Genomic DNA, 17426 nt, shown 5'->3' with positions numbered 1-17426 from the left:
CTACTTCCTTTCACCTTCTTGGAAAAGATGCCACTCCCAAGATAAGTTTCTCACTTCTAAACTCACCACCCTACAACTACTCAAGGTTTGAGTGATGCCACCTTCCTCAAACTCCTACCAAACTCTTCCCAATGACTTCTTCATACAAGGCAGAAGCTAGACTATCTCTACGTGCCTCTCCCCAGCTGTCTCACTCTCCCTTCCCTCCCCCTCCCTTTCAGCTTCCATGAGTGTCTCCCCCTTTAGAATGTAAGCTCTTTGAGGAGAGGGGCTGTCTTTATTAATTGTATCCCCAGAACTAAGACCAGTGTCTGGCACATAGTGGATTAAATGGATTGTAACCATGATCAACTGTGAGACTCAGCTACACTAATCAATACAATGATCCAAGACAACTACAAAGAGTCCATAATGATGCATATTTTTTCACTTTCTTTGTTTTTGTTGCTCTTTTTTTGGCAATACGGATACTGTGGAAAAATGTTTTGTAAGACTTTACATGTATAATTGATTTATTGCTTGCCTTCTCAATGGATGGGGCAGGAGCTAGAGGAAGAGAATTTGGAACAAATGAATGTTAAAAATAAATAAATGATTTTTTGAAAAGTAAATGTTTATTGAATACTGGATTGCTGCCAGCTGCATACTTGACATCTCTACTCTAAATGGTCTCTTCCAGCTCAAAGACTATGAAGCAAAAATCTCCTAATACCTAATAAAGATACAGCTGCTAAGGAAAACAAGATCCTGATCTGGGGCTGAGAAGGCATAATTTTCAAATACAGGGCACTGAGAAAGGTATTATACCCTGAATGAGGTAATATATCAAAGGAGAGGTAGGATAGCCAAAGGATAGCATATTGATGGAAGGTAAGCGCTATGAGAAGTTGGAAGAGCCCTAAAGACAAACTTTACATCCTTAATAATTTTATCTATTGCCCTGGTAGACTTTTTTGGGGGAGAGAGGGGTGGAAGAGACTAGGTCATCTTCCCACCTCACCCAGGTTAGAAGTGCAGCAGCCACTCACAAGCCTGATCTCAACACTAATTAAATGAGATTTTTTTAATATGAAATTTTATCATAGCCAGTCCTATTATAACATTAATGGAAGAAAAAGACTTAAATATTACCTTTGGATTTCAGCATTAATATTACATGGATTAATGCTCATGATGATGCCGTCTGACTGTTAATTACCAGAATTCTCCTTAACTTTTTACTTATTAAAAATGAAAATCTCCAAAGATGACTGTTCAAGTTTATACAAAGAAGTCTGTAAGAAATAAACATATTGAAAATAGTTTTTAATACAAAAATGTGATTCTGAAAGAATTAATTTTAAGATATATAAATAGAGCTTAAACTCTCTTGACCTACATTCTTGATTCACAAAGACCATTCCTTTCCATCAACAAGTTATACACTGTAGACTAGTAACCAAAAATATCAAAGAATTCTCAAACAGATAACTCCTTTTCTATTTTCTACTGCCTTTACCCATGAGATTGAGAGGGCTGGAGAGCCAAGATAAGAGGAGAAATCCAAAAATAAAAAAAAAAATACAATCTTTTCCTTTCTTTCTGGTACCCTTCCTCAATAATGAGTTTGTCATCTGAACAATACACAATCATTCCATTGGAGAACAAAACTACTACTTTATAAGGAAACTTCAAGATACAAATTCTAAACAGGTGGATGATTTACCAGTATACAAATGATCTCTTAGCTGCCAAATCCAATGACTGGCCTTTTCTCAATCCTCATTCTCCTTGACGTCTCTGCAGCCACTGACACTGCTGACACTCTCTTCTCTCTAGGATTCCTGAAGCCACTCTCCAGTTTTCCTCCTACCTATCTGATTACTACTTCTGTATCTACTTTCCTGGATCTTCCTCCAGATCACACTCTTTACCCACAGGAGTCTCACAGGGTTCTGTCCTGGGTCCGCTTCTCTTCTTCCATATTTCTTCACTTGGTGATCTCATCAGTTCCCACGGATTTAATTACCAGCTCTGTGGTGATGATGTGGGCAGCTAGGTGGCACAGTGGATATAGCACAAGGCCTACAGTTAGGAGGACCTGAATTCAAATACAGCCCCAGATACTCACCAGCAGTGTGACCCTGGGCAAGTCACTTAACTCTAACTTAACTGTAAAGTGAGCTGGAAAAGGAAATGACAAACCACTCCTGTATCTTTGCCAAGAAAACCCTACTACTGAAAAAAACTGAACAAGAAAAAGAGCTGATAATTCTCAAATCTACCTATTCTGCCCCAAACTGTATATACTGACCCCCAAGCTCACATCTCCAATTGCCTTCCAGACATCCTGAACTAAACTAAACTCATTATGTGCAAAATAGAATTCATTATCTTTCCCCCTAAGCCCTCCCCAACTCTTATCTTCCCTATTATTGTCAAGGTCAGTCCCTCATGCTCAAAACCTAGGAGTCATCATAATGGAGTCGTTACTATCTCTCACCTCCCAAACCCAAGCTGTAGTCAAGGCTTGTAGATTTCACCTTTGGGGTTGTTTCTTTTGTTGGTGGTGGTGGTGGTGGTTTTTTTTTAAGATTAATTTATGTATTTTTAGTTCTCAACATTCATTTTGAAAAGATTTTGAGTTACAAATTTTCTCCCCATCTCTCCCCTCCCTATACCCCAAGATGGCATATATTCTTATTGCCCCTTTCCCCAGTCTGCCCTCCCTTCCCAGTTGTGGCATATGATTGTGATGGAACACTACTATGGGATCAGAAATGATGAGCAGTATGCTCCAGGTTTTTCCCAGAAAACCTGAGAAGATTTACATAAACTGATGCAAAGTGAAGTGAGCAGGACCAGAACAACATTATACACAATAACAGCAATATTGTAAGACTGATCAACTGTGAACAACTTAGGTACTCTGATCAAGGTGATGATCCAAGATAATTTCAAAACAACACATGATGAAAAATGTTATCTACCTCCAGAAAGAGACCTGATGAACTATGAGTGAAAACTGAAGTATTTTTTTTAGTTTCTTCATTTTTCTTGATTTTTTTGCATGTGTTTTCTTTTCCAATATGGGTAACATGGAAACATGTTTTGCATTACTTCAACATGTATAATCAGTAACCCTAAATGTGCTCTGCTTGCCTTGTCAAGGGGTGGGAGAGAATTTGGAAGTTGGATTTTTTTTAATTAACATTAAAAATTTTTTTTACGTGGAATTGGTAAAGATTTAAGGAAATAAATAAAAAAATATATTTTTTTAAATTTATCTTTAGTTTTCAACATTCACTTCCACAAGATTTTGACTTGCAAATTTTCTCCCCATTTTTCTCCTTCCCCCACCCCAAGATAGCATATAATTTGATACAAGCTCTACTTAGGCATTCATATTAAACATATTTTCATATTAGTCATGATGTAAACAAGAATTAGAGCTAATGGGAGGAACCACAAGAAAGAAGAAACAAAACAACAAAAGAAAAAGGAGAGCATATATTATGCTTCAAACTGCATTCAGATTCCAAAGTTCTTTCTCTGGATGTGGATACCATTTTAGAGTTGTCTTAGATCCTTGCATTGCTGAGAAGAGCTAAGTCTATCAAAGTCAGTCATCGAATAATGTGGCTGTTACCAGGAGTGTTCTCCTGGTTCTGCTCGTTTCACTCAGCATCAGTTCATATAAGTCTTTCCAGGGATTTCTGAAGCCCACCTGCTCATCATTTCTTATAGCACAATAGTATTCCATTACATTCATATAGCTCAGCTTGTTCGGCCATTCCCCAATTTATAGATATCCCCTCAATTTCCAATTCTTTGCCATCACAAAAAGAGCTGCTATAAATATATTTGGACATGTGGGTCCTTTTCCCGTTTTTATGATCTCTTTGGGATACAAACCTAGAAGTAGTATTGCTGGGTCAAAGGGTATGCACAGTTTTATAGCCCTTCGGGGAAAGTTCCAAATTACTCTCCAGAATGGTTGGATCAGTTCACAACTCCACCAACAATTCATTAGTATTCTAATTTTCCCACATCTTCTCCAACATTTGTCATTTTCCTGTTTTGTTAGTGTGATATGGTATCTCAGAATTAAAACATGTATATTTTTAAAAACCATCTCATGAAACAATAAGCTCCAAATGTATTGATGATCAAAATTTTAGATGTAAAAGGTTACATTATAAATTAAAGAGTAGAAGAAGATCATTAAAAACTTTTTTGCACACACAAAATCAATGGAGTTAATTGCTACAGAAGAAAAATCAGAAGGGAAACCACTAGGAAAAAAACTCTTCCCTCATCTAGCTCCAGTCAGTGGAGATGATGGTCCCCAAATGGGTCACAGACTTGAGGGGCCAATTTTCCACTGCTGAATATGATAGGGCGCTCTTGATTCAGAGGCAGACTCCAAGAAATCACATTATACAATAAGTATAGACACCTCTAGTTCCAAACTAATCTTTCTACATGCAAAATTTGTAATAGGAAACATCTTCACCAGTAGGGAAAGAACTGAGGTACAGCCTTGAGTCCTAGTAACAGGGCACAGAATTAGAAGCGCGTAACCTCATTTGATTGGATGCAGTAACAGGGCTTCTAGAGTTTGGATCTCAAACTCTTTTCTGGCTGATAACAAAAGAAATTATCTCTAGGCACTTCTCCTACTCTTCTTTCTCTCTTTCTACTAGAGAACAGCCTCTTGGACTTGTTCCCTTTCTTCCTTAATCAAGTTTGAGGGAAAGAGGCAACTTATCATCCACTTCTTTCCCTTTGCCCTCGTTTCCCGAGGATTGAGCAGAGAATCGGCCCTTCTCTCCACTTCTTTACTCCTCTGCTAGAAATTAGAAAGTCTTCAAAGCACCATACAGATTAGCTCAACTAGGCTTAGTAGAAGTATCAATCCATTATAATCCTCTTTAGAGGAATAATCCATGTGCCTTGTACTTTAAAGATTTTTTTTTAAGGATTCTATTATATTTTTATGATTTGGAGGTCATTTTTATAGATTTGCACATTCATTATTGTATTAAAAGTTTATGAAAAAAATTTTTTTAAAGTTTACAGAATCACCTATTCCATGTACCTGATAGTTCAATAGATTCTAGATTGGTATGTTCATTATTGAACTAAGGATTCCCCTACAGTTCATGGGCTCAGAGTACAATTAAAGTTCTCTTTCTCAATCAAAATTGTGTACTTCTTTTGTGGGGTTCTACTTTCCAGGACCACTATGACAAAGGCCCAAAAAGATCAACAAGTTCTGGCCCCAAAAGATTTAAGGATATAGCACATTTGACTGCTGGTAACAGCCTGCTTAAGAGAGAGACAAATTCATAAGATCCGTATGTATCAGAAGACTTACACATACAAGAGAAGGCAAGACTCACACAGAATCTCGACTTGTGAAATAGTAAAAGCTGATGAACTTTCCTCTTCAGTCGGCAGAGGAGGATCATGAGTTTCACAGAAAGGCAAGGACCTTATAAGTATTAATCCCTCAGTCCAGGACAAGGCACAGAAAGACTGGGTGGACAAAAACAAGTGCTCATGGGTAAAACAAAATAAGTTTGACAATATTCCACACTTAAAATGACCAGCGGAAAGACAAAAGCACACATTCCCCTTTTTGGGCCAAAAAAAGTACAGAGCAAGGAAAGAATCAGGGAACAATGGTGAAAATGGAGAATGTTTAAAACGTAAAAAGAGCTAGAAATAGTGAAGATATTAGAAATACAATGTAGGGGTAGTTGTAATACTGAGTGGGTTAGCCACTACTACCAGCAAACAATTGTCCCTTTGTAACCATTTTATGGGGCTGCTAGGTGGTACAGTGGATAGAAAGCTGGGCCGGGAGTAAGGAGGACCTGAGTTCAAATCCAGTCTCAGATACTTACAAGCTATGTGACTCTGGGCAAGTCACCCTTTTGGCGTGACCTTTCCTTATCTATACAGTGAGCTGGACAAGGAAATGGAAAACCACCCTAGTATCTTTTCCACGAAAACCCCAAATGGGGTCGCAAAGAGTCAGACACGGCTGAGCCAAGATAGCAGCTAGAAAACAGGGACTAGAGTGAGCTCCCCGCCAAGTCCCTCCAAAAACCTGCAAAAACTGGCTCTGAACAAATTCTAGAGCTGCAGAACCCACGAAATAGCAGAGGGAAGCAGGTCTCCAGCCCAGGACAGCCTGGATGGTAGCGTGGAAGGAGGAATACTGCTGCAGTAGAGCTTGCTGTAGGACAAAGTACTCTACTCTACAAGCAGTCATACCCTCACAAAAATCTCAAAGGTCACGTAGTTGGCTGGGAACATGATCAGGCAGTGAAAAAGGACACAGACTCAGACTCAAGAATCTTTTTTTGGTGACAAAGAAGATCAAAATACACACTCAGAAGAGGTCAACAAAGTCACAGAGCCTACATCAAAAGCCTCCAAGAAAAAACATGAACTGGTCTCAAGCCATGGAAGAGCTCAAAAAGCATCTGGAAAAGCAGGTAAGAGAAGGAGAGGAAAAATTGGGAAGAAAAATGAGATTGATGCAAGAAAATCATGAAAAACAAGTCAATAACTTGCTAAAGGAGACCCAAAAAAATACTGAAAAAAGTAACACCTTAAAACACCTTAAAAAATAGACTAACCGAAATGGCAAAAGAGCTCCAAAAAGCCAATGAGGAGAATAATGCCTTGAAAGGCAGAATTAGCCAAATGGAAAAGGAGGTCCAAAAGACCACTGAAGAAAATACCACCTTAAAAATTAGATTAGAGCAAGTGGAGGGCTAGTGACTTTATGAGAAATCAAGAAATTATAAAACAGAACCAAAGGAATGAAAAAATGGAAGACAATGTGAACTATCTCACTGGAAAAACCACTGACCTGGAAAATAGATCCAGGAGAGATCATTTAAAAATTATTGGACTACCTGAAAGCCATGATCAAAAAAAAGAGCTTAGACATCATCTTTCAAGAAATTATCAAGGAAGATTACCCTGATATTCTAGAGCCAGAGGGTAAAATAGAAATTTAAAGAATCCACTGATCACCTCCTCAAAAAGATCCCAAAAAGAAAACTCCTAGGAATATTGTCAGCAAATTCCAGAGTTCCCAGGTCAAGGAGAAAATACTGCAAGCAGCCAGAAAGAAACAACTTGAGTACTGTGGAAACACAATCAGAATAACACAAGATCTAGCAGCTTCTACATTAAGGGATTGAAGGGCTTGGAATATGATATTCCAGAGGTCAAAGGAGCTAGGATTAAAACCAAGAATCACCCACCCAACAAAACTCAGTATAATGCTCCAAGGCAAAATATGGATTTTCAATAAAATAGAGGACTTTCAAGCTTCCTCAATGAAAAGACCAGAGCTGAATAGAAAATTTGATTTTCAAATACAAGAATCAATAGAAGCATGAAAAGGTAAACAGGAAAGAGAAATCATAAGGGACTTACTAAAGTTGAATTGTTTTGTTTACATTCCTACAAGGAAAGATGATGTTTGCAATTCATCAGACCTTTCTCAGTATTAGGGTAGTTGAAGGGAATATACACAGGGTAAGTTAAACATGAAGGGATGATATCTAAAAAATAAAATTAAGGGGTGAGAGTGGAATATATTGAGAGAGGGAGATAGGGAGAGATAGAATGGAATAAATTATCTCACATAAAAGTGGCAAGAAAAAGCAGTTCTGTTGGAAGTGAAGAGGGGGCAGGGGAGGGGAAATGAGTGAATCTTGCTCTCATTGGATTTGACTTGAGGAGGGAATAACATACACTCAATTGGGTAACTTATTCCACAGGAAAGTAGGGGGAAGGGGATAAGAGAGGGTAGATGAGAGAAAGAAGGGCAGATAGGGGGAGGGGGTAATCAAAAGCAAAAACTTTTGCAAAGGGACAGGGTCAAGGGAGAAAACTGAATAAAGGCAGACAGGTTAGGATGGAGGGAAATATAGTTAGTCTTTCACAACATGATTATTGTGGAAGTGTTTTGCATATTGATACATGTGTGACCTACGTTGAATTGCTTGCCCTCTTAGGGAGGGTGGGTGGGGAGGAAAGAGGGGAGAGGATTTGGAACTGAGAGTTCTAAAAGCAGATGCTCAAAAAAAAAGTTGTTTTTGCATGCAACTGGGAAATAAGATATGCAGGCAATGGGGTATAGAAATCTATCTTGCTCTAGAAAAAAGTAAGGGGAAAGGGGATTGGCGGGGGAGTGGGGCAACACAAGGAAAGGCTGACTGGAGAACGGGATCAGAATATATGCCATCTTGGAGTGGGGGGCAGGGTAGAAATGGGGAGAAAATTTTTAACTCAATATCTTGTGGAAATCAATGGTGAAAACCAAAAATATTAAATAATAAAATACGACAAAAAAAAGAGTCAGACACAACTGAATTACTGAAGAACAACGAAAACCAGAACAATCACTTTATATCTTCCAGATGAATTATAAGAAAGAGCCATTGGCATAGATCAACATCTTACACCATATATCAAAATAAAGTCAAAATGGGTACATGATTTAGATATAAAGGCTGATACTATAAGCAAACTGGGAGAGCAAGGAACAGTTTATCTGTCAGATTTACGAAGAACAGCAGAATTTATGATCAAACAAGAGATAGAGAACATTATGAAATGCAAAATGGACAATTTTGATTACATTAAATTGAAAAGTTTTTATACAAACAAAGCCAATGCAACCAACATCAGGAGGGAAGCAGAAAACTGGGAAAGAACTTTTACAACCAGTATCTCTGATTAAAAACCTCACTTCTAAAATATATAGAGAACTGGGTCAAATCTATAAGAATACAAGTCATTCCCCAATTGATAAATGGTCAAAGGATATGAACAGGCAGTTTTCAGAGGAAGAAATTAAAGCTGTCTAGAGCCATATGAAAAAATCCTTTAAATAACTATTGATTAGAGTAATACAAACCAAAACTACTCTGAGGTACCACATCACATCTATCAGATTGGTTAACATGATAAAACAGGAAAATGATAAATGTTGGAAACGATGTGAGAAAGTTGGAACACTAATGCATTGTTGGTTGGTTTGTTATTGTCCTTCATTCTTGAAGAGCACCAAAATGACACCACTATGCTAGTAGAACTGTGGCTGATCAGACCAAATGAGCTCTGAATGCTCTACTACAGGTCGGGCACAAACAGTGTCCATGTGAACATTTGGGGTGGATTCTCTGAATTTGTGCATCCTGTGTTTCCTCTGAGCTATTTCAATTCTGCTTTGCTCATAGAGCTCAGCACTTTCTCTGATGTGGGCACACCATGCTTAGTGGTCCTGTGCCAGTGTCTTCCATGTCACACAATCAATTCCAAAGTTCTTAGGAGAAACCTTGAGAGTGTCCTTGTATTGCTTCTTCTCATCACCATGTTAGCACTTACCCTGTGTGAGTTCTCCATAAAACAGTCTTTTTGTCAAGTGTATGTTTTGCATTTGAACAATATGGCCAGCCCATCTGAGCTGCGCTCTCCAAATCAGAGTTTGAATGCTTGGCAGTTCATTTTGAGTAAGGACCTCAGTGTCTGGCCCCTTATCCTGCCAGCTGATTTTCAGAATCTTCCAAGGCAATTCGAATGGAAGCAATTCATTTTCCTGGCATGGCACTGGTATACTGTCCAGGTTTCACAGGCATACAACAATGAGGTCAGCACAATGGCTCTGTAGACCTTCAGTTTCATAATCAGTCTAATACCTCTTCTCTCCCATGCTTTCCTTCGTAGCCTCCCAAACACTGAGCTAGCTCTCGCCATGTGTGAGTTAACCTCGTTATCAACGTGTACATCCCTGAAAAGTACACTACCAAGGTAAGTGAACTTATCCACAGCATTCAAAACTTCTCCATTTGCTGCAACCAATGGTTCCATGTATGGATGGTGTGGTCTTGGTGTTGTTAGGTCAAAATTAGAACAAGCAGCAGAGAATTGATCCATACTTTCTTGCATCTCAGCTTCACAGGCTGCACTGTGTGCAAACAGAAAATCATGCACCAACACTCTCTCCACTTTGGTCTTGGCTTGCAGCCTTTTCAGGTTGAAGAATTTACCATCAATGCAAGCTGACCTTGATGCTGTGTTCACCCTCATTGAAATCATTTGACAACATGGCTGAAAACATCATGCTAAAAAGCATGGGAGCAAGCACAGCCTTGCTTCACTCCATTGGTGACTGGGAAAGCACAAAGCATTGTCCATTATCTAGAATCTGGGCAAGCATGACATCATGAAATTGAGGTACAATGCTGATGAACTTTTGACATCATTTTCCATAAGCTCTCATGACTGATAGTATCAAAGACCTCGGTGGTGGACTTATGAAGTGATCCAACCATTCTGGAAAGCAATTTGGAATATGTCCAAAGAGCTATAAAAATGCACATACCCTTTGACCCAACAACACCACTTCTAGGTTTGTATCCCAAAGAGATCATAAAAAAGGGAAAAGAACCCACATGTACAAAAATATTTATAGCAGCTCTTTTTGTGGTGGCAAAGAACTGGAAATTGAGGGAATGCCCATCAGTTGGGGAATGGCTGAACAAGCTGTGCTTATATTAATGTAATGGAATACTACTGTGCTATAAGAAATGATAAGCATGGGGCAGCTAGGTGGTGCAGTGAGTACAGCACTGGCCCTGGAGTCAGGAGGACCTGAGTTTAAATCAGTCCTTAGACACTTAACACATTTACTAGCTGTGTGACCTTGGGCAAGTCACTTAACCCCAACTGCCCTGCCTTCCCTCCTCTGGGAAAAAAAAAAAAAACATAAGCAGGTGGACTTCAGAAAAAACTAGAAAGACTTACATGAACTGATGCTGAGTGAAGTGAACAGAACCAGGAAAACATTGTACATAGTAACAGCCACATTGTGTGACGACTGACCTTGATAGACTTATCTCTTCTTAACAATGCAAGGATCTAAGACAACTCCAAAAGACTTATGATGGAAAGTACTATCCACATCCAGAAAAAGAACTATGGAATCTGAATGCAAATTGAAGCATATTATTTGCTCTCTTTTTTTGTTTGTTTTTTTCTTCTTTCTCATGGTTTCTTCCATTGGTTCTAATTCTTCTTTACAACATGAGTAACGTGCAAACAAGTTTAATATGAATGTCTAAGTAGAGCCCACATCAAATTATGTGCCGTCTTGGGGTGAGTGAAGGGGAAAGATGGAGAGAAAATTTGGAACTCATGGAAGTGAATGCTGAAAACTAAAAATAAATAAATTTTTTAAAAATCATCTAGTATTCTAGTTCAAGCCATATTTGAATAGGAATCTCCTCCAAAATATACCCACAATTGGTCATCAGTGGCTCTTTTCGAAGACTTCCCTTTACGGGAAATCAAATTACCTCCTAAGATAGCCTATTCTACTCTGGAATGCCTCTGTTAGAAATTTTTCTCATATGAAGCCAAAATATGCACCGCCACAACGTCTACCCATTGCCCCTAGTTCTGTCTTCAGGGGTCAAGAAGAGCAAGACTAGTCCCTCCCTAACAGGTCTACCACCACCACCAGGTCTACCAAAAGTTCTCCTGTCACTATAAAAATATTGTTAATTACATTGTCACCAGAAAGAGAATAACTTATGATTATCTAGACCAATTATACACATGCCTTAAAACCATTCCATTTAACTAGCTACCATCACCCTGACTGAATATTGCAAGATCACAGATTTAGAACTGGAGGGGTCCTTAGAGGTTACCACTCCAATCCCCTCATTTGACAGATGAGGAAACCAAGGGCTAGAGAGGATACCAAAGGCAGTATAAAGCTGTAGAACTAATAGAGTAACTGAGAGAATAGGAAGTAGGGTACAGGTTTGCAGCTACTTACGGTAAGTATCTGTCTCTGTTCTCCAACAACAGCCTTAAAAATAGTTTGATGAAATCACATAAGGTCAGAGTTGGAAGTAACCTAAGATTATAGTACAGTGGAAAGAACCCTGTGTCATTTGGTTTCTGACCTCATCATCCAACTGGAGACATCAAAATTACCAATAACCTCATAACTGTCAAATCTGACAATCCTATCTCAGTCCTCATTTTTCTCAACCTATCTGCTGCATTTGCTACTGCTCACCACCCTCTTCTGCAGGATACTCTATCCTCTTTCCAGTCTCTCCTGACACTATTGTCCCATCTCTTCTTTCTGAACTTTTTTTCAGATGGAATTTCTAGTTTTCCGCTTAAACCTTTCTGAACTCATTTGCTAGCTCATCACCCATAGCCTACCCCTCAACTGTGGATATTACCCAAGCTTTTGTCCTAGGCCCTCTGTTCTTTCTACCCACTCTAAGTACCCTCTCATCAGATCCCATGGATTTATTATCTCCATGCATACCACTCACAGATGTTCATATATGTAGACAGCAGTATGCTGAGAAATATTTTAACTGGCTGTCCAGAAGAAAAAAATATATATGGAATACTACATTACTAACATTTAAGTTTAATCTGCATTAATAACATTTTCTCCATCACTCTTATATCTAGACCAAGGCTGTCCAACCTCAGGTTTTTACTGAAACAACAGACAATATATTTTGATTTGCCATTTTAGTGAGAGCTCTGCAGTAGCTTGGCTTCGTTCACTAAAGCAGTTATGTACATTTCTATGCTTGTAGGCAACCGCATAAATCACATAGCCCTGATCTAGACCATCAACAAAACAATAAATCAGGCCCTGATTTGCATCCTTTGCAGATTTCCAAGTTGTAAATGCTTACACTGAAATTTAAACAATCAGTAGCCAGCTGGCTCCAGCATGCCCCTACTTATGGATATAAACTAAACCTAGATTTAAATTTATATCTGTAGACAGACATAGATACAGACAGAAACAGAGATATAAAGACACAGAAACAGACATAGATATAGACACAGATCTCCAGATAGTTTTTCCAAAATCTTCAGACCCATCTATTGGATATTTCTAACTAAATGTCTTGGAGACATCTCAAGCTTAACAAGTCCAAAGTAGAAGTCACCTTTCCCCCAAAACCACCCTTCTTCCTGAATGCACCACCATCTCTCAGGTTCATAATCTTGGTGTTATCCTGTATTCCTCATGCATCCCTCATCCCACCTAGCCCATCAATCGCCAAATCTTTCAATTCGTACCTCCAGAAAAACCCCTTCTTTCTAATCACACAGCCATCGCTTTAGTTCAGGCTCCTATCACCTCACACTTACATTAGTGCCTCCTAATTGATCTCCCTGCCTCCCTGGGCATGGAGTGAAGACCAACTAAGTTGAAGTTGACACATGGCCTCAGACACTTAACTAGCTAATTGCATGACCCTGGAAAAGTCACTTAACCTCTTCGGTCTGCCTCAGTTTCTTCCACTATAAAATGGGGATAATTATAGCACCTACCTTGTAGGGTTATCATGAGAATCAAATGAGATAAAATTTGTAAAAATGCTTAGTATAGTACCTGGCATATACTAGGCACCATATTTCTGTATGTGTGAGTTTTCGTACACACATACATACATGTATACACACACACATGTGTATAAATGTTTATTTCCTTCCCTTCTCCCTTCCCATTCCAGTCCATCTTACACACCTCTGCCATAGTGATTTTTCTCCAGTGAAGATCTGATCATGTCAGTCCCCTTCTTAAACACCTCCAATGGATCCCAAATGCTTCTAGAATCAAATATAAGCACCTCCATTAAGCCTTTTTATCTCTTCTCCAACAGACTGCCCGCTCTTATCATCCCCACTACTGTCTTCAACCATGCATATGTCTCTCTCATCCTCAAAAAAACCTCACCTGATTATTTCATCCCATTAATTATCATCCTATATCTCTTCTACCCTTTGTGGCTAAACTTCAGACAGTACAACAGGTCCTTCCACTTTCTCTCCTCTCACTCTCTTCTTAACTATCTAAAATTCAGCTTCAGATCTCATCATTCAACTGAAACTGCTCTCTCCAAAGTTACCAAAAGTCTCTTAATTGCCAAATCCAACGGCCTTCTCTCAAAGGTGACCCTTTTTGACCTCTCTACAGCCTTTGACACTGTTGATCACCCCCTCTTCTTTCTAGGCTCTCAGGGCACCATTCATTCCTCCTACCAATCAAACTGCTGCTTTTCAGTCTCCTTTGCTGGCTCCTTATTCAGATCACGCCGGTAACCCTAGATGTCTCACAGGGCACCATACTGCACCCTCTTCTCCCTCTCTATCCTTCACTTCGTGATCTCATCAGCCCCCATGGATTTAATCATCATCTCAATGTTGATTCTCGAATCTACTTAACCATTCCACTGACTGCCCTCCCACCCCAAGCTCACATTCCCAACTGCCTTTCAGACACCTCAAACTGAATATCTAGTACACATCTGAAAGTCAACATGTCCAAAACTATACTCATTATCTCTTCCCCTAAACCCTCCCCCCACGTCCTAGAGGACAATACAGTCCTCCCAGTCCTAGGAGTTATCCTTGACTCCTCACTCTCTCTCACCTCCCCATAGTCAATCTCTTCCCAAGGTCTGCCAATTTCACCTTTTCAACATCTCTCCAATATATGCCCTTCTTTCCTCTGATTCTGCCACCACTCTGATGTAGGCCCTCATTGCCTCAAGCCTAGACTCCTGCAATAGCCTGATAGTGGGTCTGTTTGCCTCAAGTCTCTTCCTACTCAATCTATCCTCCATTCAGCCATGGAAGTGATTTTCCTAAAACACAAGTCCCCATGTAACCTTCAAGTGGTTACCTATTGCCTCCAAGATATTTGGCATTCAAGGCCCTTCATGACCTCCCCTCCCCTCAACTTCTCAGTCTTCTAGAACCTTCCTACCTGCTACATACTTTTTGATCCAGTAACACTGGCCTCTTTGCTGTTTCACGAACAAGACACTCAGCTCCAGGCACTTTCTCTGGTTATCCCCCTCTGCCTAGAATGGTTTCCTTTCTCATCTCTGTTCACCTCTGTTTCCAGGCCTCTGGAGGCTTCTTTCAAGTTCCAGCTAAAATCCCATTTTTCACTAAAAGCCTTTCCCACCCCCTCTTAATTTTAATGCCATCCCTCGGTTAGTTATTTCCTATTTACCATGTGCAGATCTTATTTATAATTCTTTGTTTACTTGTGGTCTCCCCCATTAGAGTGTGAAATCATCCAAGCCTTACTGACTGAGGGATCTTTAAAGCCCTTCAAAACATGGACCCAATCTAACTTTCCAGCATCACTGCACCTACTGCAGTCTACACACACACACACCTGACTCCATCTCCCTCACTATGCACTTCCTCATCTTAATCTCTCAGAATTCCTTTTGTCTTTCAAGACCCAGCTGGAATACCACAAAGCCTTTCCTGATCCTCCCAAATGATGGGGTCCTGCTTCCCATACAACCTTGTAGTCAACTACTTTGTTGCTATTTATATTTATTTTTCATTCACTTGTGTATATGTTTTTTCTTTATGAATTAAAGGGGATGGTGTAACCAGGTCCTTGGGAGTAGGAAATGTTTCATTCTTTTTGTGTGAATGGCATATAGCAGGCACTTAACAAATACTGTTCATTGACTAGTTTTGGAAGCAGAGGATCTAATATCTTTGAGTAGCTATTTGCTATCTGTGTGACCTTGGACAAATCTACTCACCATTCTGAGCCTCAGTTTTCTCAACTGAAAAAGGGGGGGGGTTCATAAATGATTTGTAGATCTAACCTGTAAGCCAGAGATTTCCTTATTTGGGCTACCAACCCCCCTTTTAAAGAAAATTATTCAGCACCCCCCAGGAAATCTTTCTTTAACCCTTTAACGGTTTCTTTTTAAATTTGCATCATTTCAAAAAAATATATAAAATATATTTTTAAACGCTGCAACTTAAATTTAAGTATTGCAAATTTGTGGAGTTCTTTCCGCATTGAAATTTTGATGACTTAGGCATCATGTAACCATATAGTATCATATTGTAAACAAGTCATTACATGAACATAGGCCTCCCTATGCATGCTGGACTTCCCCACAATGTAGGACAGGCTTGCCTGCCAACACCTGCTTATTAAGACCTGTCTTCAGACTTGACCATCCATCAGTTATATCTTGCATTTTGTGTGTTTATTTGGAAAATAATGTAATCACTAAGATGCCCACTTTGAGAACCTCTGGTTCTCACTTCCTAACTGAGGAACTGGTTTTCCGAGTTTCTGAGTCAGGAAACCGGTCTCCAGTTTCCAAACTGATACCCACAGGGGCTAAAAGACTTGCCCCAAACAAGACAGAAACTAAAACTCAGTCCTGATTCCTGGCCCAGGGTCATTTCAACACTATAATAACAGTAACTGACCCTGATACGGCAATTTAAAATTGACAAAGCACTGTGTCTGCCTCGGAGGGAGCTACTGAGGAAGCACCAGACAGTGAAACAGGCTTTGCCAGCCTCTTCTCTGGAATGCCATTCCCACCCAGCCCAGGTCGAGTAGCGTTCCTGAGCCTCAGTGCTAAGTAACGTGTGAGCATGCCACACTGCAACAGTAACTGAGGTACCTCGCTCAGACGTGTGTGTGTGTCTGTGTCTGTGTGTGTCTGTGTGTGACAGAAAGAGAGGGGGAGACAGAGAAAGAGAAACTGCGATTTTGTTTATCACTGTCTCTTTATTTTCTCTAAGAAAAACCTAGGGCCAATTTTCCAAAAAGTTAAAACCAACCACATTTAGAAAACAAAGATGGAAAAGGGGAAGAGACCACTCGCCCCACTCCACCACATTCAGGCGCCCCCACCACCCCGCATCAGAAGATGCTCCTCCCACTCCCCAGCCTCGCCCCTCCCCCGGGGCCCCTGCGCGTGCTCCGGCAGCCCCCTCCCCCAATCATCCACCCCTACCCTTCCTCACCCGTTACCTCTGCAGGTGTCAGCCGCCCCCACAGATGGCCTCAGGCTGGAGTCCCGGAGGGCCTAATCTCCGAACTGAACCGAACCCCCTAGCCCAGCTGGCCCCCGGCATAGAGAGATGGGTAGAGGGCGCAGGAGAAACACTTTGCTGGAGTCGGGGCGGGGGAGGGGGGAGAATGTAGCGTTGGGGGCTGGGGGGGGGGCTGACGAAACTCGGCGGCTTCTAGGACCGCGGGATCAGAAAGAGAAAGGGGAAGGGGGTCAGGGTAAGGGACTGGCCCCAAGGGAGGTGAAGTTTACAACGGCCACTTCCGGTCGGTGGGAGAGAGGCCGGGCTCCCTCCCTGTCCTCCCCCAGCTCCGCCTCTCCCCGCCCCTTCCCCCCGCGCCCCCTCCCCAGCCTCCCCATCTCTAGGATACGTGCGCACGGAATGCGAGGCTCTGATTGGAAGAGCGGGGGTCCGGGCGGAGGCAGCGCGGCCTGCGGGAGAGGAAGCGGGGAAAACTGCAGAACCTGCGCTTGCGCCTGCGCGCTGTGGGCCTCAGTGCC

The 17426-nt window shown here is 40.7% G+C and overlaps 1 protein-coding gene across 2 annotated transcripts in view; it reads right to left on the bottom strand.

Annotated features, from left to right (window-relative positions):
* CCDC171 (coiled-coil domain containing 171) overlaps positions 1–17032 on the bottom strand; it is a 496942-nt gene extending 479910 nt beyond the window's left edge. For both annotated transcript variants that reach the window (XM_036739306.1, XM_036739307.1), the window contains exons 1-2: positions 16886–17032; positions 1132–1274 (exon numbers count right to left, since the gene is read on the bottom strand). In XM_036739306.1, the coding sequence (XP_036595201.1) occupies positions 1132–1172 (41 nt within the window). In that variant the 5' untranslated portion in view covers positions 1173–1274; positions 16886–17032. The remainder of the gene's footprint in view (positions 1–1131; positions 1275–16885) is intronic.
* Between the last annotated feature and the right edge of the window lie 394 nt (positions 17033–17426).

The sequence above is a fragment of the Trichosurus vulpecula genome, chromosome 9, assembly GCF_011100635.1.
Source record: "Trichosurus vulpecula isolate mTriVul1 chromosome 9, mTriVul1.pri, whole genome shotgun sequence".
Lineage (NCBI taxonomy): Eukaryota > Metazoa > Chordata > Mammalia > Diprotodontia > Phalangeridae > Trichosurus > Trichosurus vulpecula.
The sequence above is the reverse complement of the archived record's forward strand: the minus strand, read 5'-3'. Positions and strand labels throughout refer to the sequence as shown.